Below are 27,292 nucleotides of genomic sequence, written 5' to 3'. Positions count from 1 at the left end.
GGGGGGAAATACTGTGGATTTGGCCAACAAAGCCTGTGGAGCCACAGATGAAAATACGTGAGCTCCTTACAGACTAGAGGAGATGAAAGGGGCAGGGAACAAGCCCTGGGGGCACGTGCCGTATGCCTAGAGCCACATCAACTGCCTCTGATACTCACCATCAGAGTGGCTCTTCCACCGACCTATTGAAATAGATATTTACAGAGAATAAAATTAGGATTAGCAGAATTGATAGCATGCTGCATGAGTCAGGAGATGGTTTAGGTCTTTAAAACTCTTGTGGCATAGTGAATTATGTTGTGCTGCAGACCAAAAGGTCATTGGTTCGGATCCACTAGTCATTCAATGAGAGGAAAGTGAAGCAGTCTCCTCCTGTGAGGATTTACAGCCTCAGAGACTGGCTGGAGGGTCCTCAGAGGCTGGAATGGACTCAGTGGCAGCGGTTACGCCTTCCCCAGAGTCTCGGAGCAGTGAATGGTTAAAACACCCAACTGCTGAATGAAAGGTTGGAGGGTCAGCTCCACCCAGAAACACCTTGGAAGAAAGACCTGGAATCCTACTTCTGAAAAATTAGCCAATGAAAACCTGACAGAGGACAGTTCTCCCGTGACACACATGGGGTCACTGGGAGCCAGAATCACCTTGATGGCAGCAGTAGTGGTAACTCTTTCCACTGTATCATGTAGTTTCCCAAAGACAAAGCCACCGATGCTGAGAAAGTGTTTTCAGAATCAGGGGACAGAATGTTTGAAAGACGTTCAAGTCTATCTATTCTGGAACATGGAATTGTTGTTCTGTGCCATTGAGTCAGATGCAACTCAGAATTGACCCTCCAGCAGATTCCCAGAGACTATAAACTGCACAGACAAGATTACCCATCTTCCTTCCAAAGAGCAACTGGTAGATTTGAAACATCTGCCTTTGGATTGGCAGTGCTACGCCTTACCCAGTAGGCCACATGTAGAGGACTTGGGAAAGGAATGCCCAGATATGGCCCTATCTGTCTGCCAGAGAGAAGTGGTAGAGAAATCAGAAGGTGCTGGTGTTGGAACTCATGTGCTGGGCTCTCAGTCCATTCTTATTAATGGTGGCAGTAATTCCAATGAAACTGCTATAAAACGGAAATAGTGAACCCTGGCCCACCACTTTGTGAGAAATAAATATCACATCAGCTTCCTCTGGCCGATGTACAACTTTGTTTTACGTGTGTTTCTGTCTTAAGGGCACCTTATTTAATATATGCTGTTGATTAGTCAGCTTTGAACTCATGGTCAACAGCACAGTAACTCTGGTTGGAAGGAAGCTTATCTAACCTCCCAGGTTTCTTCCTTAAGGCACATCATAACCTTCTTGCTAGAGAGAATAGTATTTCAGCACTATGTTTGGGGAGGGGGGGGGATGGCATTGGAAAAACACAAAACTGCCAACAAAAAGCACAGAAATGCAGAAAAAAATGTGACACTAATTAGACCATGAAAAGAGTACTTGTTGATAGTCTGAAAACTGAGGCATGAAGACTGAGTGTTGCCTCATTCGACCTTGGCTGGGACCATGTGCATCGACCACTCAAACATTTCACCAGTCTTCTCATTGCAGAAGCACGATTAAATACAAAATCTCCTGCCAAGTCCAAAAAAACTCTCCACAAAAGCAGAGGAGAAAGAAAATAATTTTATCATTGAGGAAGTGTTAAACAGGATGTGATAAGCATTACAAGCAGTCAGCAAGTGAGACTGTAAAGATAGAGAAGAAATGCATCCGCAACCCCTACACACAGCCTGTCAACACCAAGGTTAACTGGTCCTTAAGGAGTCAGACTTAAGGGCACCATTCCTCATCCGTCATCCATACTGTAGTTCATTCTAAACTCACCTGGTAATTGGGAGAACCATCTGTGTTTGTCTATTGCCATCATCCAAAGGGGAGGGGGAAAATGTTAATTTCTTATCTCTTTATTAAGGGAAGGAGGGAGGGAGGTTTGCAACCTGGAGCCAGATTCCAACAGGTTAGGTTCCTTTGCTCCAAGGAAGCTGGAACACAGGGGTGCTCTCTTCCCTGACTGATTACATTCTGAGGAAGTGGCTCCCAAGGCCTGAAGGAAGCCTTCCTGGGTTGTCAAATAGATAAGAGGCTCTTGAACTTTTTCAAGGATGTAGGTGTTTTTCCAAGAGGCAGAGAAAAAACAGTGACAAGTTTCTAAAGTAAATATGCCAAGAAAAGAGAAGTTTCTTCTCTTTTTTTTTTTTAGTCTAGGAGAATTCAGCCTCTCCCTCTTTTCCTTTTATCATCCTTAATTATTATTTGCATTGTAGCCTTTCCAGAAAAATGTCTGCATATTGACCTTAGGGTTGCAAGTAAGTTTAATGAATAGATGAATATACAAATGTGGAATCTTCCAGAAATGAGGATCTAGACTATTAGCATGCACTGCTGTAGGGTCAGTTCTGACTCATCGTAACCCACTGTTGGGTTTATGAAATTGCAAATCTTTATGGGAAGAAATTACTGGTAGATTGGAATGTCAACCTTGCCATTAATAGCCCAATACTTTATGCACTAAGATACCCGGTACCAGTCCCTGATGATTGTGTGTCTCCTAGAAACAGGTACTTTCTGGGCTGGAAGGGACCTTGACTATCATCCAGTCTAGCCTTTCCTTAGGCGGGACTCCCAATGATTCCAAGCTATAAAAGAATGACTATCAGTCATCTTGAGGTAGAGTTTTACATGGCACTGGAAAAAGTGCAGCCAGACTGCTCCTTGGAGGCAAGGTTGACTTTGCCTCATATACTCTGATCATGTTGCTACAAGAGGCTATTCCTTGGGAAGGGACATCATGCTTGGAAAACTAGAGGGTCAGCGAAAGAGAGGGAAGCCTTCAATTGAGATGGACTGACCAGTGACTGCAGCAGTGGGCTCACACGTGTTGGCGATGATGAGGATGGCACCGGACAGGACGGATTCCAGCTCTGTTGTTCATAGCGTTGCTATGAGTCATACTTGATTCAATGGCACCTAACAGTAACAACAACAACATGCCATGGCTTCTCCTCCTAGTTCTGAACGTCATGTAGTGCCACCACACAAAATCCCTCAAGGAGACTTGTATATCGCTAAGTTTCAGAGAAGTTTCCAGAGTAAGATGGACTAGGAAGTAAGGCCAATGAAAACGGTGACTGACGGGCTCCAGTCGCTGATCATAGCATGCACAGGCCTGGGAATGTGTTCATTCTCTTGTACCTGGGGCAGTCAGGAACCAGGACCAGCCAGATGGCAGCTTAAAAAGTTGAAAGTGCCTCCATCCCTTCCCCTGACACTGAGTGGCCGGAAGGGCTGGTTGTCACCAGCTCCCTGAGAATTCAGCTCTTAGTCCCAGGGTCCCACGTCCAACCTTCCTGTCTGGGAGGCTGAGGTTCCCGTACAGGACCTTGCTGCTCCCTGGCAGCTGACTTAATAGAGGAAGCATCATCAGAGGCAAATAGTCTCAGAGACATAATCCATTCGTTTCATCAGGGCTTCTCATTGGATTACATGCTCCAAAGGCAATTTGATCAGCAGTATGACAGCTCCAGCATGTGGATCCCACACATGCTGAGAAGACAGGATTGGAAAATGCCTTCATTTGTTACCAGCTGCTTTTGGTTTTCCCCTGTGGAAGGCTTCCTGCAGCCTCTCCATCACGGACGCGCTCCTCCGCCTCAGGAGGAGGACCTGGGACCTCCATTCTTCTATGCCTCAGCCTAACTGAGCATCTAGAAGTTGGACTATGAACAGGGAAGACTGAAGAACTGATGTCTTTGAACGATCGTTTTGGTGAAGAGCATTGAACATACCAGAGACTGCCAAAAAGGACAAGCAAGTCTGTCAGAGGAAGTGTATAACCAGGGTGTTCTTTAGAGGCAAGGATTCTGAAACTTTGTCGCTCAAACTTTGGACAGTATTGTCCTTGATAAGAGACATCATGCTGAGAAGGAATAAGGTTCAGTGAAAGAGAGGAAGACCCACAAGGAGATGTACTGACGCAGTGACTGCAACAGTGGGTCTGAGTGTGGCTGAGCTCTCGAGCGCGCTGCAGGTTACGGCCAGGTTCTGAGTCCTCATTCGTAGCATTCCTCTGAGGCCCAGGTGACTCTATAGCATAATCTAATAATCACCACCACCCACGCTAGCGCCTTTCAATCTAGCGCCTCTCAATCCTTGCTCATAACCCCACACAGCTTCAAAACTCTCCTCACTCTTCAATATTCACACTACAACTGTACTCATCGCCAGCCCAGTCCTCCTGATTGTTCCTTAAACGCTTCCACCTTCCCCATGCCTCAGGTCTCTCTGATGATCATCTGAAGGTTACACTGGCCTCTTTACTGACCCACTGACCTCCTATTCTTTCACTGTTCAGTAAGCCCTTCACACTCCAGTGAGCGTGATCTTCCAGAACACTAATTAGACCATACTCTTCTCCTCCTAAAAAATCAGCGGTTTCCCATGAGTTACTACCATGAACATTCCCCAGTCTGTTCCTAGGAACATTAATGAGTTTCTACCCAGTCAATTCTGACATGGCTAGAGCTGCCTCAGTGGGGTTTTCTTGACTGCAATCTTCACAGGAACAAGTAGCCAGGTTTTTCTTTCATGCTACATGAGGATTCCAGCGTGGCTGGGGTTGAGTGTGTGGGGGAGTGTGTATCCTCCTCACATCCCAGCCCCTGTGTCTGGTCTCCTCACTATCTCAAGCCTACTTGGCATTTGCAGTGTCTTCTCCCTTTAATGAGCTTTCTGCTAATTAGCTTAATCACATTTGCCACTGCCAACTAGACCACACCTGAGAGAGGAGGGGTGTGTGTCTGCAGTTTTGCAGGCTTTGAGGAGCGATTGGCCTCTTTTTCTAGCATGTGGAGTTAATGTGCCAGCCAGTCGATAAACCTTTGTCAAGATCCCACTATTATAAGGTGCATCTCTTGAGGAGCTTCGAGAATGGAAAGGAAGTAAATAAAACCTTCCTTTCAGCCAAGTCTCTAATTATTTAGTCTCCAAATCTAAATTGTTCAAACAGTCCGTACTCTCCATAAGGAGAATGTGTTCTTCAAGGCAATGGTTAATAGAACTGCACACTTCTGAGGCACTCTGGGGTTATTGGGTTCAATATGAAGACCCCTGCGAGGTGTAAGTGGTTTGTATTCAACGTCTAACTGAAAGGCCAGTGGTTTGCACCCACCCAGCAGGTCCAGGGAAGAAAGGTCTGGTGATCTTCTCATGTAAAGGCTGCAGCCAAGACAATCCTATGGAGCAGTTCAACTGAGTAACTGAGGGTCACGGCTCCAACGTTTAGTGTTTGGGTTCTGTTGTCCTGTCTGAAACCCACACTCAAAGGTTGGTTTCTGTATAGAGTCATGCAGTGACTTCCTGACACAGCCACTGGTCTCTATACTAGGCCACTACAGAGTACACACTTCCCTCGTTGGACCTCACACCAACCAGACTCACTGCCTTCTGGCAGACTTGTGTGGACCTTCTGTTGGGCTCCCTAGGCTGTACATTTTCATGGGAGGAGACGATCTTATCTTTCTTCCACAGAGATAAAAACTGTAGAAAGTTTGGACAGCAGCCCAACATGCAGCACATTACATCAGCACCGTTCCCTCATGGAAGTTACTCACATGCACTCACTGCCATCAAGTCAGAACCAGCTCATAGCCGACTCTCCATTGAGTTTCTGAGGCTGTGAATCCCTTGAGAAGAGTGCCCATCTTTCTCCCACGGAGATGCTGGTGAATTAGACTCTCCAGAGAGGTGCGGCCTTTGGGTTAGCCCAGCGACTCTACAGTCTACACCACCAGGGGTCCCTTCATGGAGGTTAGGGGAGGGGAAAGGCCACAGCAGCCAGGGTCAAATCTGAGACGGCTTCTTCAAAGATGTCTGGACCTAAGTCGTGTAGGCAGTGAGGGCTGAGGGAGTTGGGGAGAATGGTCCAATCCTTGGTAGAATGAAGGCCTTTGTGTGAAATTTCAGTAAAACACCTTGCTTGTTCTCCTGAAGTCTCATGAGTCCACGATGCACAGGAAGTGACTTCCGTTTGGTCTCAGAGCTCCGCCTTTCAAAACCTTTATGTTCTGAGTCACTGAACGTTGCAGTCTCTCCCATAATCAGGGGACTTGGTTAGATCGGAATCTCTTTTGGAGTGTGGCTTTTCCAGGGCCTTTGACAAGCTGGAAGTGGGGGAATAATTAGAACGCACAAGTCCAGTATTAACCAGAGCTACTTCTCCGGTCCACTGCTGGAGAACATGCAGTCTTATCCCTTTCTGAGGTTTTACCCATGTGTCTTTTTCTCTTCTCCCTGTGTGGCTGCTCACTGAAAGGAATGGCGTATTAACCTCTGGTGCATAAGTGTTCAATATATGCTGATTATCCTTGCACGTTAATGCATTTATCTGCTAACAAATAATAAATGTGGCAAGCTGCATGGTCCTTGTTGAGTGTCCTCTTGGAAATGCTACTTCTGTTAACAAAACAGTGAGCATCTTACCAAGAAGACAATTGTGGGCCTGTCTTCTAGTCTTCCTCGCTTCCTCTCACCTGCTGTCTAACTGGTCCTTGTTTTGGGCAACAGGTGCCCCAGTCGGGGCTACAGGGGCTCCCTCCCGTCGATCCACCAGACGTCACCCAGATCTACCCGGTTCCTGCCAACATCCGGCCTGTGCTGAGTAAATACCGAGTGGAGGTACGGGGCAGGGAAGAATCGAGCTGTTCTTTAGGATGCAAGGGCAGTGGGCATTGTGTGTGGAGCTTAGAGGGGTGAGAAAGAGACCTAGAGGTAAACGGTACGCTGAGGCTAGTGACCAGGGAGCAGCGTGTCTCTTAGAGAATATCTCACTCTGAAAAGGACATCTGAGTTGACCCCAAGGCCAGGCCACAGAGCTGGCTCTCTTTGGGCCACTGACCATCTGCTGGCCCTCTCTGCAGGTTCTCTTCTGGGGAGTCCGAGAGATGAAGAAGGTGCAGCTCCTCTCAGTCGATCGGCCACAGGTCCTCATCGAGTGTGGGGGACGAGGAGTCAAGTCCTGCGTGATCCAGAGCTACAAGAACAACCCCAACTTCAGCGTCCAGGCAGATGCCTTCGAAGTGGTATGAGCTGCCTTCTCTCCCTCTCCCACCTGCTCTTGACCTTCCCCTTCCCTAGAAGAGGCCACCCCTTCAGCGACATGGCTTTCCTTTGGAAAACATGCTAAGGTTTCTAATGTCTGCAAGAAAGAGCTGCCACGTTCAGTGAAAAGCCAACGTTGAGGAAGGGATAATGACCGACCTGGTGGTCTGCTCCAAGAAAAATTGTAGCTGTCACATGCCTTTCAGTAGAAACCAACTCATAGCTGACCCACCAGCAGTTGTTAATGTATTTTTATTTTATATTGGTTTGCAAACAGAATTCTATACATTGTGTTTCATTTATGTACATTGTGTTTCACACCCTCCAGCAGGTTTTCACAAACGGTAAATTGATAGTAAACTGATTGCTTATCTTTTCCCATGGGGTGGATTTGAACCATATGCCTTTGAGGGTGCAGCATAACTTCTTAACACTAGGTCACCAGAGCTCCCATCAATAAAGATTACAGCCCAAGAAACCCTATAGGGCAGTTCTACTCTGTCCTTTATGATCATTCTGCGTTGGAATCCAGTCAACTACATACACATGCCAGTGCTATTGAATTAAGGACTGTTGGGTGTGAGGCCAGGGATCTCTGGTTTAATGCATCCTCCAGATGAGTCTTAGACATAGCTAACATGTAGAACCACCAGCTTAGAAGATATGCCAACCAGACTTTATAAAAATATTTGTACTGAACATACAGTGCTGGATTACCCAATAAGCAAAGTAGGCCTAAGATAATTTGTGCTTACTTTTAATCTGTAATGAACGAGATCGAATTTGTCACCACGTCAGAGATTCTGCTTCTAGGTCTTGCTGGCATCTGTCCGGCTTCCAATCCCACAGCACCTTCCTACAGAATCAAAGCCACTTTGCAAATTGACAGTCCCCAGCAGGGATGAAGCAGTCAATTAGCAAGGTAAGCAGAGGCTTCATTGCGCTTACTTACTAATCTGTAGTGAATATTTTACCATCAACACAAAATTATTTGCTCCAGAGTAGCAAGTAAGCACAAGTAAACTCATGCTTCCCTTGTTTATTAAGTAAACGGCATGTATAGGTAAATCTTTGCTTCTAAAGTGATGGTTTTTGAAACCAGCACTTTTTCCTTATTTTCACATTCCCTTACATTACTTTTTGTGCCCTTATTTGAAACAAACTCTGAAGGGAAAAGTTTGCTTTGCCCAATCCAGTGAGCTCCAGGGGGCACACAATTCTAAACAAGCACTAGAAGGGAAGCACATGCATCGCGCTTGCAGCCTTCGCCCCAGGCTTTGTCGGACCTCAGGGACCCTCCAGCCCGTGGCTTCACTATGAATGGCTTACTGTTCACTGCTTTATGTGTTGACTCTGGTTCAACTTTCATTGCCTACTAGTAAATAATGAAGAGTTAAGAAGATTGAAAACCATAGCCAGTAGAGAATATGGGAGTGTTTGGATTTTGAAATTTAAACCTGGGATGAACTGTTAGTAAGGGATCCCTGACGTTGCTGTTGCTGGTTGTTGTAAAGTTGATTCCTACCCATGGAGAGCCCCTGTGTGCAGAGTAGAATTACTCTGTAGGGCATTCGAGATGGTCACCTTTTGAAAACTGACCACTGGAACTGTCTTCCGGGTACCTCGGTGGGTGCCTGACTGCCAAGCTGGCTAGTCGTTGAGCACTGAACCATCTGTGCCACCTAGGGATTTTTACACTGTAAGTAATTACTCCCTGAGTGTGGAAGACAGTAGATATGAGCTGCAGGCCTGGGTGGCAAGTAGGGGCCCAGGGAGGATGGGTGCCCACGGATGGGTGGTCCACACTTTCCTCCCCCATCACTGCTGAGAGTGGTCCTCTCCCTGCAGGAACTGCCCGAGAATGAGCTCCTGCACCCGCCCCTGAGCATCTGCGTGGTGGACTGGAGGGCCTTCGGGAGGAGCACCCTGGTGGGCACCTATACCATCAACTGTTTGAAGCAGTTTTTATGTAAATCGAGGGAGCTCCCTACCGTCATCTCCCAGGTTGATGGAGCCCAGGCTGGACAAGGTAAGAGGCTCCTAGATCTGGTTACAGACTATGAAGCTGTGGTGCGCACACAGCGTCAGGGGACCTGGAAAAGAAGCCCCAACCTAGACAGTGATCTCTCTGCAGTATGTGCCCCTGTGCCGTCCCTTCTTCCTTCATTAGCTGCCAAATCCTTACCTTGAGACTTACATCAAGATCAACTTCTCTAAGAAGATGCCTCTGAACGTGGCTTAAGCTCTCCTTTGCCTCCACTCCCTGACAAACTATATTGGTCTGTGATAGATGTTATTTTATTTGAGTTCACTTTGTATGTGCTTGTTTTTATTGGGGTTTAGGTCAAAGTTTACAGAGCAAATTGGTTTTCTACACAACAATTATACACCTCGGGATGGTATATCATTGCGATGGGACACTGGTTGCAATCCCCTCAATGTACCATCACTCTTCTAAATTCTCTGGCTTCCCTGTTTCCATTCATCTTTCTTTTCTGCCCCTTCCTGACTCTGAACTTTGTTTTGGGGCAAATGCTGTCTTTGGGGGTTATGTGATTGAGCATGTTTCTCAAGGGTGTTGTAATTTGTGTTAAAGGCCTGTCTGTTGTTTGGCTGAGAGTTGATCCCCAAGGATGGCTTTATTCTGGGCCTTGAAAGGTGTCTAAGGACCTTAGTCTCTAGACTCACTTTGGATCTGAGGTGTACAGTTAATTGCACTTTTTATTTCTGCCATGTAATCAGTATTATTCCACTCAAGGAATCTTATTTTATTCACTTCCTTCCATGCTTTTTCCCTTTCTCCAGTCTTAGTCCCCTTCCTATAGTGGCCCCCAAACACCATCAATCCTTATAGTGTGTGTATGTGTTTATATTTATAAAGATTATGTGTGGCTATAATCAATTTCTTACTCTTTTTTTCCCCCCGCATTTGTGCCGTAAGAGCTCTCTCCCCATACTGCTGAGTGTATGTTAGCTGCTTACCACTGCCTGCTGCACGTAAACGTAATTAACCCCCCTTCCCTAATACTGGGCCCTGGGATACCTCTAATTCCCCACTTCACAGACAACACTGTGGAAGAGTGTTGGATATACCATGGACTGCTAGGAGAACAAACAGCTTCGTCCTGGAGAGGATGAAACTGGGCTACTCCTTGGAGGCAAAGATTCTGAAGCTTTGTCTGACATATTTTGGGCATCTTGCAAGGAGGGACTGGTCCTTGGAGAGGGATATCATGTTTGGGAGGGCAGAGGGACTGTGCAGGAGAGGAAGACCCTCGATGAGAGGGATTGATTCAGTGACTTGGGTAATTGGGATAGTTGTGTTGGAGACAGTGAGATTGGCACAGGATAGAGCAGGGTTTAGGGCTCTTGTACATAGGGTCGCTATGAGTCACAAGCGACTCAATGGCACATAACAACAATAACAACAATGTGTTCCCTAAGGGAACAGGCAGGGGGGAGTTTCTCTGTGATTTATACCCAGAGGCAAGACCACTGAGTCACCTAGAATGTGCATTTGGTATTGCACATTCAGTATTGCCAGGGATGTTCCTGGTGGCTGTTCCAATTTACACTCATCTGCATGCTGCAGTGTACACAGCTGTGGCACATAGTGGTCCAAGCTGGAGCGAGAGCTCAAGCCCACAACTCCAGAGCCCCCCAAAGATGGGAAAGCCAAGGTTAGAATGCTGTGCTCTTCTCACATTTACAAGACTCATTAGCGTTTTCACTGGCTAGTCTGGATTCTAATCTTCCCACCTCACTTAGTTAAGTAACTTCACATCTGTGTTCATCAGTCTTCTCATCTGCCATATGTTGTTGCTGTTGTGTGCTGTCAAGTCGGAACGGACCCATAGCAGATTCTCCAGCAGGTTTTCATAGGTGATAAATCACACAAGAGGAGATTGCCTATCCTCCTGTGGAGCAGCTGGTGGATTTGAACCATCTGCCTTTGAGTTGGTAGCATAACTTCTTTCGTTCATAGGGTTGCTATGAGTCACCTACGACTCCACAGCACTTAACAACAACAACAGTTAAGGAAATAGGAATCCAAATTTGGGGTGTCAGCTCTAAGAAAAGGTTTTCTCTCTCAATTGGCTTGAAGAGACCATCCTTTTCTCCTGACAATATCTGTGGGTGCAGGGTCCTTTGGACATCTCCACGGGCCTTAACAACAATCCTCCCTGGACCCAGAAGGCTCTCCGCGCAGGGATCCTGGGACCACAGAATGCACTCTGCTCCTGGCTCTTCTTTCTTGTTGGTATTGGGTCCTTCTGAGCTTTATTCACTTGTTTCATCTCTTTTATCTCAGAAGAGATTGGCTCAAGATGCCACCTAATCCTTGCCTCATAGACATCATTGAGGTTAGGGTTTATAATACAGAATACACAGAATAATTACAGCAGACTGAAAATGGGGAATATTTGATTATGTTGAGAATCACAGCACAAACCAAGTTAACATTTATTTTGGGAGAGACCTAGTTCAATTGATAACATCAACAATGTTTGATTAAAATTATTTTGGAGAAGTGTAACTGTGTTGACTAGTTTTTATGTGCCTCTCTGTGATCTCTTTTAGTTTTCCAATAAACTCAGTATTGTCATGGTTATTTTATAAATAAGCACGGCAAGCTTAAGAGTTGTTCGGAATTTCCTGGTTTTTTACCCAGATCTGCCTGACTTCTTGTATGGGACCTTCCACTTCAGTCCCAATTGCCTGACCTGATGTGGTATCATTTCAGCTCCTTCTGATTCATCGACAGCCGCGGAACCCCCGAGGCCTCTCAGCGATTCCCAAGAGGCCCCAACAGATCACATTTATGTGGATGTTGAGCCGCCGCCCACAGTGGTGCCTGACGCGGCCCAGGCTCAGCAGTCCAGCCTGGCTGACATCCCTGATTCATCCCCAGTGCTGGAGCCAGAACTCAAGCCCACAACTCCAGAGCCCCCCAAAGATGGGAAAGCTAAGGTTAGAATGCTGTGCTCTTCTCGCATTTAGATTCTAATCTTCCCAGCCTACTTAGTTAAGTAACTTCACATCTGTGAGCATCCGTCTTCTCATCTGCCATATGTTGTTGTTGTTGTTGTGTGCCGTCAAGTCAGAACTGACTCATAGCTGACTCTTCAGCAGATTTTCATAGGTGATAAATCACACAGGAGGAGATTGCCTATCCTTCTCCTGTGGGGCAGCTGGTGGATTTGAACCATCTGCCTTTGAGTTGGCAGCATAACTTCTTACTACTAAAGACACTAGAGCTCTCTGTCATCTGTCAAAACACTTTACAGCACTGTTGTGAAAATCAGATATGTCAACACATATGAAGTTAAAGTGTTAATTAAATGGAGTTCAATATTAAACAGAAATTCTGCTGAATTTTTTTTAACTTGGAAAGACAATGGAATCTTCATCCAGGGTTATTCCTCAAATATTTAAAACTGACTTTATTCAAGGTCAGGCACTCTGGTGGCTCCATCACTAAAGCACTCACCTGCTAATCAAAAGGTCAGTAGATTGTACTTGTCAGACTCTCCATGGAAAAAAAGGTGTAGTAATCTGCTTTCATGATCTCTACAACCTTGGGACTCTATCTATGGGCATGTCTGCTCTGCCCTCTGGGGTCTGGGAGTTAAAATCAACTTGGTGGCAATTGAGGGGTTTTTGTTTGTTTTCTTGTTTGTGCAAGGTTGTGTGAGACCAAAAGTTCTAAAGAGCAGAGACAACTCCTTGTCCTCAGCTGAGATTCTGGAAATGGAGATGGACAAGGACACAAAGAATCACAATAGAAGGATAAGATTACTGAGTTTATATCATAATTTGAGTGCAAAATTTTAGTGACTGAGTTAAATGAAAGGTGAAGAGATATTTTTTAAAATCCTAAAGAATTAGGGAGCTCTGGTGGCCTAGTGACAAGAAGCTGTACTGCAATCTCAGAGGTATGTGGTTCGAATCCACCAGATGCTCTCTGCTGGTGAAGGAGGGGCAATCTCCTCCTGTACCAGTCAGATCCGATTTGATAGTACACAAAAAAAATAATAAAATTAATTTAAAAAAATTTAAAATCCTAAAAAGTTGCAAGTCCAACAAATACTAAAGATTGAAATAAAAAAGCCAAATCAAAAAATGAAATCCACTGGCATCAAGTGGATTCCAACTCATGTTGACCTTCGAGGACCCTTACGGGACTTCCACATCTTTCTCTCAGAATGCTGCTGGTGAGTACAAACCACAGACCTTATTCCCACCCCGTTACTGCTCAACACGACCCTCCGTGACCCCTCACCAGGAAGTCACCGTCCCACCAGCATTGCATCTGCCACTTTATATTGGGATTCTCAGCACAGGTGTTTGTTAGCATCAGGAAGCTGAGATTCCAACAGGTCAGGGATGAAGTGTTGACAGCTCTGCATCACCTGCACTTGACACAGTGCCTGGCATATAGTAATACTCAGAGACGTCCGGAGGAGTGAGCAGGGATGGATACACATGAACTTGTCTGGATTCGTCTCCGTAGATGCCTCACTTTTGCCATAGATGTATGCCCCTCCTATCACCCTTCATGCACCTTATAGATGTAATTTATCTCCACCTGTTAAAACTGGGTACAGTGCTAAAAGAGCTTTGCCTAGATTAAGTCACTCAATCCTCGTAACAATGAGCAATTGTCTACTAGTTAAGGAAACTGAGACTCTGAAAAGTTGTGTGAATTTTTTAATGCATAGTTACTAAGGTTCTAGGGCACCCGAGGGCTGCAGTGGTTAAATATTGACTGCTAACCTGTAGGTGAACTTCAAATCCACCAGGCATCCTGCAGGAGAAAGATGTGGCTGTCTGCTCCCAGAGAGATTTACAGCCTTGGAAATGCTATACGGCTGCTCTACTCCATCTTGTAGTTGTTGTTGTTGTTGTGTGCTGTCGAGTCAGAACTACTCATCACTGATCCTCCAGCAGGTTTTCAGAGACAGTTAATCCCACCAGAGGAGATTGTCCATCCTTCTCCCTCGAAGCAGCTGATGGATTCAAACCACATGCTTTTGTGATTGAAGCACAGCTTCTAATCAGTCGACTCAATGGCAGTGTGGTTTAACAGTAGGTTATGATTTATAACCCCAGTATTTCTGAAGCTGGACAATGACTGGGGATGATAGAAGGAGAACTGAAGCCTTTGAGCTGTGGTGCTGGAGAAGAGTATTGAATATGCCATGGACTGCTAGGAGAACAAACAGATTCATCCTAGGCAGGGTGAGACCAGGCTACTTCTTGGAGGCAAGGATTCTGAAGCTTCATCTGACTGACATACTTTGGACATGTTGCAAGACGGGATCAGTCCTTGGAGAAGGACATCATGCTTGGGAAGGTGGAGGGACAGTGCAAGAGAGGAAGACCCTTGATGAGATGGATTGATTCAGTGACTGGGGTAATCAGGATGGGTGTGTCAGAGGCAGTGAGATTGGCACAGGATAGAGCAGGGTTTAGGGCTGTTGTACATAGGGTTGCTATGAGTTACAGGTGACTCGATGGCACACAACAACAACAACAACAACAACTGCCCCTTCTACTGTACCACATTGTACTATAGTGTTGTACACTCATCCGTTGCATGCCTGTCTTCTGTAGTAAGTTGTAAGCCTCCCCAGTATGAGGATTGAAGCTCATCCCTCTGACATCTCAATGGTATATACAGTATTTGATGTCATTTAAAGCACATTTGCTCTGTAAATGTTTACTGAATGAGTGGATGGACTGTTAGCTTTTTGGTTCTTGAAATGACACAGAGAACTGTGCACAAAGCCAACTGGCACCTCCAGATGTGCACCACAGAGCTAATTGATCATGACCATGTAGCTTCACGAGCTTTTGCTAATCAGCTCTGCCTTGTCTCTTGCCAGGATGCCAGGAAACCCTCCCGGAGGTCCACGAAAAGAAAGAAGAGAACCATAGCTGATGAATCGGCTGAAAATGTCATTGACTGGTGGTCCAAGTATTATGCCTCTGTGAAGAAAGCACAGACGGTACAGGGTCCTCTGGGTTTTAAAGCCAAGGACCTCAATAAGAAAGCTCAGTACCTTCTACCTCCCCAAATCCCATCTACCTTTTCCTCCTTCACCCCTGTTTAAAATTCCCCTCTGCATAAGCCCTCATCTGGTGTGGTTCTATTCATTGTGGAGGGTCGAAAACCTGCCAGGCCCACTACTACCCTACACTGCTGTCAGGCCAATTCTAATTCATAGCAATCTCGTTGTTGTTATTGTTTTTCATAGCAATCTTAAAGTACAGAGTGAGATGAATCTGCTCAGTCCCCAAGGCTATAAATTTTTACCGAAGCAGGATGCCTCATTTCTTTCTGCTGGAGCAGTTGGTTCCATTCTTCATCCACTGTACCTCCAGGGTTCCTCTGTCAGGAGCATAGAATTATACAGTCCTGCAAGGTGATGGAGCTGGCTCGAGGATCCAGATCCTGCTGTGAAGTCTGGAGGGAGGTTCAGCCCAGTCGTCTGACTCAGAGGGTCTTAAAAGGAGAAATAGGGCCTCAGGGCAGGTGGATGTCAGTGAGAAGGCCCCACCTTTACCTGGAGATAGTTGGGTCCATGGGTTCAACCAGGATTCTAAGCTCATATAAGAAGTCTTACTATATCACATGGGAGAGTCTAGAGAGCATTATGCTGAGTGAACTAACCCAGTCTCATAAGGACAAATACTGCATAACACTAGTATTGTAGAAATAGAAAGATAACTAATAAAACGTGTATGAGGATCCAAGGGTGAGAGGGTAGGAGCAGAGGGGTGAGGATGGGCAGGGACAAATCACAGGGTCATAGAATTTGGTGGATAGAGGGAGGGGGTGTAAAGGAAATGGGAAAGATCCAATGGGGATCTGGAAAGACAGAGTAACATTATGGTGTGCATAGTTCAATGATTAATTTTATAAAACATAGTGAACAGGAATGATTGTTCGAAACACAATGTGAATGAAGGATAGTGTGAAACATAATGTGTATAAACTTTGTAAGCAAAACTAAAAAAAAAAATCCAACAAAACCCCAAAACTGAAAATGTAACTTATTGTGCTGGGGAAAAAACACAAACAAAATACAACCAGTGAGCTAGTGGAAGGACTGTGGGCCAGTGAACACCGCAAAACCTCAGTGACTAGATTTAGCAAGAATTCTCAACCTTAAGTGAACAAGTAAAGAGACATTAGAGTAATCATAATTAACTGAATAGAAACTCTTCTGTTCTGTGGGTTTTTAAATCTAGCAGTATTTTACAAGCAAATGGTTCGCCAAGTGAACAAACCACATTCTAGTCTCTAACCCCGACCTCTTTCTCTTGACTGAGATGAACGTCTCTAATTCTGGTGAGATGACTTTCTCCCTCCAGATCTTGGTCCCAACTCAACCATCCAATGAGTCAATAGTTAGAATCCAGAGTGCAGGCTGGGGTGATGCTGTGCAAACGTGGAGAAGGTGTTGGGAGGGAAGGTTTTCTTGTAGTAGCTGAGGAACCTGCACTCAGAGATCCCAGAAAACGGCACTGTGTGCAGTCTTCTCACCTGTGAGCAGAGAAGACACACTCCTGCCAGTTGGAACAACTTTCCAGGACATGTGGACCCTCCTCTTACGGCAGGATTCCTCTCACTGCTTCCCAGTCCCAGGACTTTTCAGTGGGTTTTCATTTGGAGGAGGCTTATGGGGCTGTTTTGAATTATCTTTTCAAATGATACTGACTCCTGGGATTGCAGAGTTGAGATGATTGAATGAGGCAGGTTAGCTGTCAAGAGGAACACATTTGGCATAACAGAGTTGGTAATCTTATCTCCCTCTTTTCTCAAAAGGCAAAGGAGAGTGAACTCAAGGAGAAAAAGGGTATTGCAGGTGAGTGGCTGGTCTGAGGACCTCTGGACAAAAAAACGGGCCACTTTTGCATGGAAATTATGACGTGAAGGACATGAGTAAGGATATCAGAGCTCAATCTCCTTGTTTAAAAATTAAGGAAACACACTTGGGAAGATGACAAGCCTGAAAAGCTTGCTTGGCCATTTTGAGCTGAACTGGGACCAGGTCCCAGGTCTCCTGAATCCAGCTCGGGGCTGAAATTGACCCGCTGGCTCCTGTCCCAACATTGATGGTCCAAATGTAGAAACAGGAGTGTAAAAATAGGAACACACAGAAGGACAGGCAAACCAACACCATCAACCTTAGATAGGGTGTGTGTGCAAAGGCCTAGATTCAGATTCCAAAACTCAGTTTACAAGGACTGGATCAGTTTAGCCTGGCAGAAGCTCAAATTTGGGGGGGCCGGGCAGGGGGAAGCTTGGGGTTTAAAATGACCACAAACTCAATTCAAGCCAACTGTAGATCTTGGCCTCAAATTAACAGCAAACCAAGCAGCCCGTGTCAGGTCACACTGTCAGAAGGAAGATGAGAGGCAGGTCAGTTCTTCAGGTCACTCAGAAGCACCACTGAAACTCTCAGACCAACCACACGACCCAAGCAATAATAGCCTTTCTTTGCAGATGATGATGTGAAAGCTCAAAGAGGCTGAGTGATTTGCCCAGGGTTACACAGCTAGGAAGTAGAGGAGTCAGAAGCCCATCTCAGCCAATTTAACTCTAAAGCCTACCAGTAAAAAAGAAAATAAAATTCCTAATCTCACCATAATCGCTACAATAGTTCTAACTGGTGACAGTCACGAAGACAGAGCACTTTATACTGATGTATAAGGTTGCGAGGAGTCAAGTCAATTTGGTGACAATATCAAGCTTATGTAATTTTGTGCAAGATCATAAACATAATTTTTTTCTTTTTTTTAAATATATTATTATTAAATTTTATTAGTTTCAATGAACATTCACAGGGATTCTGGGCTTTCACTCCTTCATTGCCGCACCATTCTCTCCACCCTCCTCCCCAGTTTGTTCTTCTTCCCCGCCATCCGAATGTCTGTTTTAATTGTCCAATTGCCACAGTGCTTGTCAAAGCCAGTTCTGATTAATCTCCTTTGTCGGTGTGTCCTTTGCCATTCCCTATCACTCCTCCCTGAGAGAGACTTCACCCTGATTCATAAGGAAAAGGGGATGGCGTATTCTCTTAGCTACTTCCTGCTGAAAAGGGACGCTGTGGGTTTAATTGAGCCTCACATTGCTCAATTAGCAATATGTCTATTGCTCATACACAGAATGTGAACTGAAAGGAAGTACAACTACAAGCTTTGGAGTCAATCCCTCCTGGGTGTCCATTCTTGGCTAACTGAGTGATTTTAGACAAACTGTTAATCCCACGTGTGCCTGGTTTAATGTGTTCACACTGATATTGGGACAGGCCACCACATTGTCCAACCCAAAGGGTATTTTACATTGCATTTTTATATGAGTGACATCCCTTGGGGTTGGTCACACAGTGCCCAGATGTGGGAAAGTACTGATGACCTTGCAGCTAAATGTTACTATTTCTTTTCTAAAAAAAATTAGATGTCCATTGAAAAACAAGGAACTCATGAACTATTATACAGAATGGGTAACCTTGGAGGACATGATGCGGAGTGAAATATCTCAGTTATAAAAGGACAAATACTGCATAGTGACACTGTTGTAAAACAGGACTCACATCAGAGTTGGGGGAACCTAAGAAAAGAGGGGATAAATAATGTATACTGCATTGAAACAGATGGAGAGAACTGTTTAAAAGAAATATATGATTAGGTATTGTTTTCATGACAAGATTGCAGAAAAAGAAATGTATAGTAAAGTGGACTGTGGACTTGGGGGCATTGTATAACAATGAAAGGATTTTTTTCCAAGAGAAGCAAACTGGGGGGAGGGGTGGGCAGAGAAGAAAATATGCAACAATGAATGAATGGGAGAAAAAAAAATTAAATGAGAAAAATATGCTGTAAAAAATGTATTTAAAAAAGGGGAGGGAAATAACTACTTCCATATATTTTTTTTTTAAAAGATGCATGATACTTGTCCAAATAAAGGGAAAGACATTGGCTTTACTTCTCATCACAACAACCACGAGACATCTAACAGTTTCTTCTGACTGTCCACAGAGGGGAAGACGGACCAGGTTGTGATAAATATAGAAGATAGCCCCAAGAAGAAGAAAGACAAAATATTCAAGAGGAAACTCAAAGAAGAGGAAATCCCCAACCTGGCTGTTTTGCAGGTGAGTGGACACAGACTCGTTTGCCAGGAGAGAGATGGGCTCAGAGCTGGGGTCTGCCAAGGCTGTAGTCAACCTTCTTCTGGGATGCCGTGTGATAGATTCTTACTCTTAATGACTTTATGTGCTGCAAACCCGAAGGCTGTGCCTTTCTAGTGATTCACATCCACTAGAAGTTCCTCAGGAAAAGATGGCCAGTCTCATTCTGTGTGATTTACAGCCTCAGAAACCCGGAAGGTCATCTGTGAGTTGGTTCCTGCTTGTGGACAGTGAGTTGAGTTGAGTTGAGTCGAGTTGAGAGGCTATAATCTCTATGGAAAAGATTGCTAACTCTTCCTCCCATGGAGACACTGGGTGAGTTTGAACCAGTAATGCTTTTGTTTGAACTAATTTTACTTTTATATACTCACTAAAGCAGGGGAATCCATGGCACTAAAATAAGCATGTGAGAGCCTGCTCATTTTCCACTTTTGATACCTTTACCTTGTGACAAGACCCGATTTACAGTTGTTTAACCCAGTTCTGGTGAGGGAATTGACAGTGTCTGTTTTGTTCCACCTCTTGAGCTTGACATCATCCTGTAAATGTGTATACACTCGATATGGCAAGAGTTTTAACTCTAAATAAAGTCAGCTCTGCCAGATTCATTTAATGTTGTTGTTGTTGTGTCTTGACAGGTCAGAACCAACTCATAGCTGGCCCTCCAGTGGGTTTTCAGAGACAGATTTTCCATTCTTTTCCCACGGAGCAGCTCGTGGCCTGAACTGCGTGCCTTTGGGATTGCAGCCCAGCTTCTTGCCACTAGGCCACCAGAACGCCTTATCTTAACACTAGCCAGAGGTTATTTGTAGTTAATCATAGTGCAGAAAACTGGCCACTGGTCTCCCTCACAGCAGCTGGTGGATTTGAACCTCAAGTCTTTGGGATTGTAGCACAGCTGTTTGTTTTAAAATGGTTTATATTTTCTTATATATACTCTTGATATCAATCTTTATTTTTTTTGTAATTTTTTGTCATTCTCTAACAGTACTTTTATGACATACAAATTAAAAGTATGAAAATTATTTCTCTAAATAAGTAATTTGGACAGAAAATTTGAATGTGTAGTTTTATTGTCGCCACACCTAAACCACAAATTGCTTTTGCTTTTCTAACATGGATATATAATTTCCCACATGGAAAAGTCCCATCTCTACACATTTATCCTACAGCCCTCAAATGGATTTTGGCTCACAGTTCCCCTCCTATCAGGTTCCTGAGGCTGAAAATACTTAAAAGCAGAAACTCTCCATCTTTCTCCTGAGAACAATTGATAGATTCAAATAGTTGATAGATTCAAACTGCCAAATTTTCCATTAGAAGCTTATTCCATGACTAACTACACCACCAGGGTTCTTTATAAGCATTATAATAAAGAAATATTCTGTCACTTTATATCTAATGATAATTAGAAGTTTAACATTTAGGAATTCAATGTCACCAAACTATTATTATTGATATCCAGAAACTGTTGTTGTTATGTACCATTGAGTGGGAACCAACTAGCTGACCTTCTGGTGAGTGGGTTTTTAGGGGCTGTAAATCACAGAGGAGGAGATTAGTCATCTTTTTCAGAGTAACTAGTGGAGTAATGAGTGGATTCAAAGCTCGTGCTTTTAGGTTGGCAGTGCAACTCTTCATCTATGAGGGTACCAGAGGCATGTTATGTAGTTGTTATGTGCTGTCAAGTCAGAACTGGCTGCCCCTCCAGTGGGTTTTCTGAGGTTGTAAACTGTATGGGAGAAAATTGTCCTCCTTTCTCTCACAGAGCAGATGGTGGATTTGGACCACGTGTCATTGAATTGACATCACAGTTCCTGTCCACTAAGCCAACAGAGTTCCCTAAGGCAAGTTATGGTGGTACATATATATAGTACTTTTAAAGGTCCGCTTCAATGTCATTAAAAAGTTTCATAAGTTTTGGAATACACTAGAACTAGTGAACTATCATGTTTCTTTCTCTTCTAAAGAGAAATTAACAATGATCTCTAGAATTTTTCCCCCCAAAAGTATACATCAAGAGTAGTTTGGGAATATCATGGCATTTCTCATCAAGTCACTCCTGAGTTTTCTTTTCTCTTAGCAAAGTTTTCTCTCTTTTTTCTCTAAAGATATATGATGGTGATCTTGAAAGTGAGTTCAACAATTTTGAAGACTGGGTGAAAACCTTTGAGCTCTTCAGAGGCAAGTCTACAGAGGACGACCATGGCCTTGATGGAGATCGAGTCATAGGAAAGTTTAAGGTAAGCCTCGATGCCAGTCCTCGTTGTCTGTCACTGCTCATACTGTTACACACCTCTGAACTCGATCAAAAGGATTGTGAAAACACTTCATCTTAACAACAGAACCTTTCCCCAACCACACAGGACCAAGACCAGTCTCGTGAGGTAGAGGGGCACCTTGGGGGCATTGCATGCTCAATTCCAGGCCACCACAATAAAGAGGGTGCTGCAAGGAAACAGGTCATGTGGCTTTTTGGTTATCTAGTACCAGTCCTTGGAGAGGGACATCATGCTAGGGAAGGTGGAGGGATGGCGCAGGAGAAGAAGACCCTCTATGAGGTGGATTGACTCTATCACTGGGGTAGTGGGGATAGGCTTGTTGGAGACAATGAGATTGGCAAGAAACAGGGTTTAGGGCTGTTGTACATAGGGTTGCCGTGAGTTGCAAGCAACTCGATGGCATCTAACAACAACAACAGTGCATGTGATTGTTGTTGTGTACCATAGAGTTGGAATTAACCCATAGCTGACCCTCTGGTGGGTTTTCAAAGGCAATTAATCATACGGGAGGAGATTGTCTATCCTCATGAGGAGCCCCTAGTGGCCTCAAACTGTATGCTTTCGGGATTGGAACGCAGCTTCTTATCACTAGGCCACCAGAGCTAGGACAGGCCATGGTCTTTGCAATCACTTGCTATGCATCAGAAAGCTGGACAGAGACTAGGGATGAGAGGAGGAGAGTTGATGCCCTTGAGCTGTGGTGCTGGAAAAGAGTATTGAATATACCATATGCTGCTAGGAGAAAAACAAGTTCATCCTGGAGAGGGTAAAGCCGGGCTTTTCCTTGAGGACAAAGATTCTGAAGCTCTGTCTGACATACTTTGGGCATGTTGCAAGGCGGGACCAGTCCTTGAAGAGCAATGTCATGCTTGGGAGGGTGGAAGGACAGTGCAGAAGAGAAAGACCCTCAATGAGATGGATTGATTTAGTGACTGTCATAGTGGGGGTAGGTATGTCAGAGATAGTAAGATTGGCACAGGATAGAGCAGGGTTTAGGGCTGTTGTACTTTGGGTTACTATGAGTCTCAGGTGACTCAATGGCACACAGCAACAACAACAGTCCATGTGAAAGACAGTTTCCTTCCATATAATTTACTATCTTGTAAACCCAATGAAGGGTTAGATGAGTCAGCTCCACCTTGATGGTACTTTGTTAAGTGCCATCGAGTTGAGTATGACCCATAGTGACCTTATGAACAACAGATCTGAGCCCTGTTATATCCTGTGCCAACCTCACCCCTCCTGACACGGCAGAGCCCATTGCAGCAGTCACCGTGCCAGTCCAACTGGGTGAGGATCTTCCTCTCCTTTGTTCTCTGCCTTTCTGAGCATCATGTCTCTCTCCAAGGAATAGGCCCCCTCCTAGCAACCTGCCCGAAGTATGTGAGGCCAAAACTCCTCATCCCTGCAGCCAAAGCACACTCTGGCTACTTTGATGTTAATAAGGGTTTGGGGTTTTGTTTTGAAGGTTTTTAAAAAAATTTTTTTTTCTTTTATAGTGGTTTATTTACAAAGTTATGCATTGTTTTTCACACGGAATCTTTCCCATTTCCTTCACCCTTCCCTCCATTCCTCAAATTGTGTGACCCTATAATTAATGCCCCCCACCTGCGCCCATCCTCACCCCTCTGCTCCCACTCTCCACCCCCTTGGATCCTCATACTCATTCTACATTAATGGTTTTATATAATATTTGTCCTTATGGGACTGAGTTAGTTCACTTAGCTTAATGCTCTCCAGTCCCTCTCAAGTCAGGTAGTAATTTACAAAATCATTGCTCCTGCGTGTTGTATAGTATTCCATTGTGTGATTGTACCATAATTTTTCATTCCATTTGATCATGGTTGGACATTTGGGATTTTTCCATGTTCTTGTAATGGTGAATAACACTGCTACGAACATTGGTGTATAAGTCTCCATTTGTGCCTCAGTTCTCATTCTCTTGGGGTGTATTCCAAGCTGTGGAATAGCTGGGTCATATGGAATTTCTATGTTCAGCTTGTTGCAGAAACATCAAACTACCTTCTAGAGTGTTTGTACCATTTTGCAATCCCACCAACAATATATACGAGTTCCTCTCTCACCACATTCTCTCCACCATTTATTACTTGCTGTCCCGTTAAACTTTGCCAACTGTTACTGAAGTGAGATAGTATCTCATTGTGGTTTTAATTTGTATCTCTCTTATTGCACTGCCAAGGGTCTGTTTACAGTTGAGTACATATGCAGAATGGTGAGAATGGTGCAAGATAGGGCAAGATTCAGATCTGTTCTTCCAAGAGTTGTTGAGAACCATAGTTGACTTGAGGACACCTAATGACAACAGCAACACCTGTGAGAGCTATTTCTATGCTATGTGCTAATCTATTAAGTACGCAACAGTCTTATGAAAAAGCCTTCAATGTTGTGAGAATTACCAAAAACTGACACAGGGACACAAAGTGAGAGCATGCTGTTGGGAAAATGGCACCAATAGACTTACTCTGGGCAGGATGGCCCCAAACCTTACTTTGTAAAATAAGCAGTGTCTGTGAAGCACAGTAAAATGAAAGTGTGTCTGTATTTTACAATGTGGCCAATAAAGTGGCTTGGAGCTCAGTCTGATGGAAGAAGAAGGAGGCAGACTCATTACCTGACAGGACCACTGAATTTTGCTTTGTTGTCTCCACACAGACTTACCCTTTCCTCCCCGCTCTGAAAGCCAATATACACCATTTGTGGAAGCCGGTCTATTGACAATTAAATTAAGCAAATAAAAAAACTCTTCTTCAGGAAGACGTATGATGGCTGTGTTACAAATACTGTCTAACATTTGCCATCGACTTACTTTACAGTGCAGGGTCCCTTGTGTATACTGTGGTGTGCTAGAAATAGCAGGAGTTTGCCCTTTTGCCAATCTGGATTAAAATCACCTGGCAGCTGCATGATCTTGGGCCATGTACTTGACCTCCCTGACTCTGTTTTATCTGGAAATAGGAATACTGGAGTCAGAAATGAATGAAAGCACCAGCCCAGCACCCCATGTGTGGGCTCTCGCGCTGTCACCTGACCCTCCTGTGTGAAAGGTGCTCCTGCACCATCATGGGGGTACCATGAAGCGACACAGATGCCAAACAGGGTCGATGATGCACCCAGTGCCATCTAGCTGGCAGTTTTCCTGCCAGCCCTGGTCACACTGGGGCTCAGCCTGTGCTCATTCTTCCAGCACTTTGCCATGTGTGATTATTGGTAAGACTTGTGACCATTTTGTTTCAAATGATTGTTCTTTATGTTTCTAGGGTTCCTTCTGCATCTACAAAAGTCCTGAGGATTCCAACACTGAAGAGAATGGGCAGCTAAGAATTCAACAAGGCATCCCACCCAACTACCCAGTCAAAGTTCTGGTCCGGGTGTACATTGTAGCGGTGAGTCATCCTTGTCTAGGCTGAGGGGTGTGGAGTTGTGTTAGCAACATGGACATTTCCTGGCTTTATACTTGGATTGATGGGAAAATACTTTCAAGGCATCTCGACACCCCTTTGCAGCTGTCTTGAGCCTCTGCAGTTGTCTATTGGCTGAGAAGTCACTCAAATAGGATTGAAGAAGAAAGCTTACAGGAGGAACGAGCCCGTGTAGACCTGTGGAATTCTTCCCTCAAAGTCACTCCACTCTGCTAATGTAGTTAAGAATCTCACTTTTAAAAAAAACTTGTATGAAATCCACAGCTTTAGTGAAGAAATTGCCCAAAGTATATGTTCAAAATACAATTCACAAGAAACAGATGCAATTGAATGTCTGGAGTATTTAAGGGCTGTGCATTTATCTCCTGGTGTACTTGTTTGTCAAAAGCCAGGTACTTTCCCACCAGAATGCTTCTTCTATTGTATATTCTGGAGCTGAATCTCTAATCCTGTCCTTGGAACGCGGGATTTTACATTTTCTTCTTCTGGATGGGCAAGACTCTGAGGACATCTCTTCTGAGTACAGATAAGTTTAGGTAAAATGTTGTTGTTGAAGTGCCGTCGAGTCATAGGTGACTCATAGCAACCCTATGAATGAAAGATCTGGACGTTTGTATAACTTTCGTCCTTTCTCCAGGTTCATAGGGTTTCTGGAGGCAAGCTCCTTCGGAAGTGGATGCCACTCCTGCTTCCAAGCTTGTTTTAATCGGGGAGCCCCACCAAACACTGTCGACCATGGGTAACAATTCTCGCATTTGACACATCAGTGTCACAGACACATACCTAAAAAGTATCATGAGATATACCTTCAGCACGTATGGGAAATAGGTGGCTACAGCTTAGAGATGGGCAGCTTGATGGAGTACGTACCAAATTATTCCAAATGAGGCAGCGACTGATAGATGGCAAATGCTTTAGCGAGAACACAAAGAGGATAAACCAGCATCCAGAAAGTTTGACTGAGGCACATGAAGCCAGAACAGGAGCCCCTGTGGCTGACAGCAAGCTGTCGGTGCCCTACATCCAATAGGAGTCCTTATCCAATAGATGCCAAAAGACGACTAGAACAGTCGCCAGGTATTTCTCTTGGAGGTCCTCTTGGCTGGTGATGACCACGAAGACGATGATTATTCTCTCTGTGAGCTGGAGAAACGTGGGGAGAAGGTGGTTTGATTCAATGCCAATGAACAGATGCAGCAGCTCCCGGAGGGAAACGGACCAGCAAAGCCACATCCCAAGTCCTATAGCATAAAATGGGTCAGCTGTTGAATCTTTTGCAAATGTAAAGAAGCTGCCTGTCATATTGGTAAAGATCCATGAGTGACCGCAGAACTGGATTAAATAATAGATGAAAAGGTTGGTATTCTCCCTAAGCCTGGGCTCCAGCCAGGCCAAGGGCCACACCACACCCGGTGACCACTGTGCCCTCACCATCCATGACTGGCATCTTATTTTTTTAAATTTTTTTATTTTATTATTTTTGTGTGAGTGTACCGTCAAATTAGATCTGACTGGTACAGGAGGAGATTGTTCCTCCTTCCCCCGGCAGAGCATCTGGTGGATTCGAACCGTGCGCCTCTGGGATTGTAGTTGCAGCTCCTTTCCACTAGGCCACCAGAGCTCCCCGGCATCTTATTTTTAATGCATTTCCAAGACAAACTTTGTCTCCCCTAGGTTTTCCCCATTCTGACAATGTTGTCGTTGTTATGTGCCATCGAGTCGCTTGTGACTCATAGCAACCTTATGTACAAGAGCTCTAAACCCTACTCTATCCTGTGCCAACCTCACTGTCTCCAGTACATCTACTATCATTGCCCCAATTACTGAATCAATCCATCTCTTCGAGGGTCTTCCTCTCCTGCTCTGTCTTCCCACCCTCCCAAGCATGATGTCCCTCTCCAAGGACTGGTCCCTCCTTACAACATGCCCAAAGTATGTCAGATGAAGCTTCAGAATCCTTGCCTCCAAGAAGCAGCCTGGTTTCACCCTCTCCAGGACAAACCTGTTTGTTCTCCCAGAACATGGTTTCTTCTTCAGCACCACATCTCAACGACATCAATTCTCTTTCTCATCCCTAGTCACTGTCCAGCTCTCTGACTCATAGCACTCAATTGCTAAGACTATAGCTCGGATCAGATGCACCTTAGTCTCCAGCCTGATGTCATTGCTCCTCAGTACTCTGGAGAATTCCCTCACAGCTGACTTTCCCAATGCAATTTGTCTC

At 44.7% G+C, this 27,292-nt stretch overlaps 1 protein-coding gene and 1 pseudogene across 1 annotated transcript in view; one reads left to right on the top strand and one right to left on the bottom strand.

The window, feature by feature from the left end:
- Nucleotides 1–27,292, top strand: part of FER1L6 (fer-1-like 6 (C. elegans)) — a 134,441-nt gene that overhangs the window by 69,331 nt on the left and 37,818 nt on the right. Inside the window, exons 22-30 of the mRNA XM_006879308.1 lie at nt 6,610–6,720; nt 6,963–7,124; nt 8,992–9,172; nt 11,888–12,114; nt 15,033–15,155; nt 16,979–17,018; nt 19,195–19,310; nt 21,458–21,589; nt 24,907–25,032. Of these exons, the coding sequence (XP_006879370.1) occupies nt 6,610–6,720; nt 6,963–7,124; nt 8,992–9,172; nt 11,888–12,114; nt 15,033–15,155; nt 16,979–17,018; nt 19,195–19,310; nt 21,458–21,589; nt 24,907–25,032 (1,218 nt within the window). The remainder of the gene's footprint in view (nt 1–6,609; nt 6,721–6,962; nt 7,125–8,991; nt 9,173–11,887; nt 12,115–15,032; nt 15,156–16,978; nt 17,019–19,194; nt 19,311–21,457; nt 21,590–24,906; nt 25,033–27,292) is intronic.
- LOC102863816 lies at nt 25,038–26,502 on the bottom strand (annotated as a pseudogene).

This window comes from Elephantulus edwardii, unplaced genomic scaffold (genome assembly GCF_000299155.1).
Source record: "Elephantulus edwardii isolate Elephantulus edwardi_28Jun2011 unplaced genomic scaffold, EleEdw1.0 scaffold00003, whole genome shotgun sequence".
In the NCBI taxonomy this organism is placed as follows: Eukaryota; Metazoa; Chordata; class Mammalia; order Macroscelidea; family Macroscelididae; genus Elephantulus; species Elephantulus edwardii.
This window is presented reverse-complemented; position numbering and strand designations above follow the sequence as displayed.